Below are 2,841 nucleotides of genomic sequence, written 5' to 3'. Positions count from 1 at the left end.
TCCATCAAATTTGAATCGTGTTAAAGAGGTTTTCTACAAAATCATACAAAGCTATGAAAATTTGGAACGCGATGCTCTTATGGAGGAAGCTCGAAAATCACAAAGCAAGATTCTTTACTCACAACTGAGTCTGAATCTTATGGAGTCAAACTACTTTAATGATTCACTAAATTATAGTCAAATATCCTTAATATTTAAAACAAGATGTGAAGTCCTTGTACACTATGTGATTTGAAAGCAAAAGAAGATTGCTTCCACTTCATGAGTATATTTCACGTTTTTTTGCCTACAGAAATGCAACCTTTGGGAAAAAATCTCTGACGCTGCAAGAAAAGCACTCTATTCCTTTTTGAAAACCATATGTACAAATAGGATGTTAAATTAACCGAATTTGTTTAAATTTATTTAATTTTTAATTTTTGTTTATCATAAATACCTTGAAAATTATTTATTTTGATTTGCTAACCGAGCTGACGGCAATGTTTTTTTTTTTATTTTTGTTTTTATTATTTCAAAGACTTATGAATTATCATAGGTACATTATGTTATTGTTCAAGGGCAATATATTAGAAAATCATGCTAATGAAAAATTGTTATGATGTTTTCTTAAAAAAAGTATTATTATTATTATAAATTCTTTATTATTCTCGATAAATGCACAATATTTTAATAGACTAAAAACATAATTTTGCCGTCTGCCTATTGACGGCAATGCCATAGCTGCAAAATTCATAAAAATTGTAAACAATGAACCAAAAGCAAAACGAAACAATTAATGAATTACTTGCTTAATTACTTGTATATCAGTTCTGTTACCCTCATTTACAATTAAATCCCATCTTCTGAAATTAAATTCCAATGTTAGCTAGATTTTAATTTATTTTAACAACGAAAATCTGAAGTCCCTCAAGGCTCAATCTTTGGTCCTCTACTTTATAAACAATTTTTTGTGAATTTGATTTAATCTTCCAAAATTTGAATAGATATATAGATAATAGATGAATTTATAATTATTGTCACTATTTTGATTTATTTAAAAGCTCAATGATATAATATATGTACTAGTATACCTTAACAAGAATTGCCTTAAATAACTTTATGTCTAATATGTTTTTTAGTGTGGGTATTATTAGTTAGTTTTTATTGTTTTGATAAAATTCATTAGATATACTTAAATTTTATATTTTTGCAAATTGTTTAATTACTCCTTTGACTTCTTCATAGAATAATTATTTCTATAGAAATCATAGAACATATAGAAAAATGCAATTATTATAAGACTATAAACTGACGTCATAGTGGGTGGAATTTTACAACCCCTACTCAATGTTATAGCAACTTGCAAAAGTATCAATGCAAATTGAATCATTTGAATTGTTGTAATTGATTTTTTGATTGGAGTTAATTTGGCAACAATATAATCTGGAAGAATTGCAGCCATTAAATAATAACTATACATAATAATGTGAACGTTGCAATTTAGAAAGAGTGGATAAAGAGCTGCACCACCTGCAAAAGAAAAGAAAGAAGTAATGAAGTTTAAAAAATTATGAGAAACTTTAATGAAAAGTTTTTAACTTACCCCTGTAGGATCTGGGAAGTTGGAAAACCAAAAACAGTGTAGCACAATGATGGAAAACATGCAAAAATGAAACTTGTCGTTGTTTCTTTCGCAAAACAAAAACAAGCGTTTCACTAAGTTCACTGACTTTCAACCAAAATGCAAAATAACTGACGTGCAGAAAGTCCTTATCCTCAGCAGTCCCACGTGGAATATCAGGACATTTCCAAAATACTAGAGTTGGGAGTTTCGAAAACAAAATCTGGAAATTAAAAAACAAAATATATAAACTGCAATTTTAATCAAATATTCACAAAAACTATTAACTTACCCTATGAACCAGATAGACACAAGAAAGTACCTGAAGAATATTATAAACTACGATGTAGGATTTAAGTTGGAATGCAGGTCTTGATTTCATAAAGCTGAAATGTATGGTTTGTTAAATTATTTTCTCACTTACATTTTTATTACATTTTAAAAATTGTGCTAAGAAGATAAAATTCTTGTTGAATAATTTCTAAGAAAAAAAAAAACAATACAATTTAAGGGCAGATAACGTTTTCTTTTCATTTTTATCATTGACAAATTAACAGATTTTCAAACAAATGCTTACAGAAAAAGTTTAATTGTAACTAAAAAAGATCTTATGTTAGCTTACCTTGGTCCAAGTTTTAAAATAGTTAGCAGATATATAGCCAGGATTATCACCATTGGGGTTGCTGTTTTCGTTGGAAATTCATTGGTGGCATCGAATTCTATGTTTTAAGATAAATCGAAATTATTTTTTCACAAAGAAATTTTAAAAACTAACCACTTTCATTTGATAAGTGTTCAATTACAGCTCCCGATGCCATTTTATTTGACAACTTTTTAACTTTCAGGAAACCACTTTAAAATAATTCTTTTTGGTCTTTGAAGCAAGTTTAGGTTTTTGGCTAAGAGGTTCTTAATGGCTCTACGTTGGGTAAAAATCCACCAAATTATTTTTGAAAACACCACCTTTCTAAACGGCTGGAACTTGTTTAATTAAAACTTTTATACTCATTGCCATAATTTATATTTTTTTAAGAACCATTGTTTATTGAAATAATAGTGAATTTTTTGTAGATAAAGTAAAGTTTCCAAATCAGTTAAAAACAAAATTATTTCAAAGACATGAGGTAACTCTTCTGATGATTGAATAATCTGGACAAAGTTTCATCGTGCAGACAAACTGTTATCAATCAATTTTTTTACTACTTAGTACCTTTTTCAAATTTGACCCCATAATAAAGCAA

General features: G+C 27.8%; 1 protein-coding gene across 1 annotated transcript; it reads right to left on the bottom strand.

The window, feature by feature from the left end:
* Positions 1–1,027: 1,027 nt before the first annotated feature.
* LOC129952545 (elongation of very long chain fatty acids protein 1-like) lies at positions 1,028–2,590 on the bottom strand. Its single transcript, XM_056065176.1, has 5 exons — positions 2,376–2,590; positions 2,223–2,319; positions 1,893–1,986; positions 1,583–1,823; positions 1,028–1,509 (listed from the first exon to the last, which is right to left on the bottom strand). Exons 1-5 carry the CDS (start codon positions 2,416–2,418, stop codon positions 1,202–1,204), a joined length of 783 nt encoding a protein of 260 aa, XP_055921151.1. The 5' UTR covers positions 2,419–2,590; the 3' UTR covers positions 1,028–1,201.
* Positions 2,591–2,841: the final 251 nt, after the last annotated feature.

The sequence above is a fragment of the Eupeodes corollae genome, chromosome 3 (assembly GCF_945859685.1).
Source record: "Eupeodes corollae chromosome 3, idEupCoro1.1, whole genome shotgun sequence".
Lineage (NCBI taxonomy): Eukaryota > Metazoa > Arthropoda > Insecta > Diptera > Syrphidae > Eupeodes > Eupeodes corollae.
This window is presented reverse-complemented; position numbering and strand designations above follow the sequence as displayed.

Excerpts from the sequence above, each read along its gene's own strand:
- LOC129952545 (XM_056065176.1), bottom strand. The coding sequence starts at position 2,418 with ATGGCATCGGGAGCTGTAATTGAACACTTATCAAATGAAAGTG. Across the intron at positions 2,320-2,375 it reads ACACTTATCAAATGAAAGTG|AATTCGATGCCACCAATGAA; the intron begins GTTAGTTTTTAA and ends CTTAAAACATAG. Across the intron at positions 1,824-1,892 it reads GTGTCTATCTGGTTCATAGG|ATTTTGTTTTCGAAACTCCC; the intron begins GTAAGTTAATAG and ends TTTAATTTCCAG.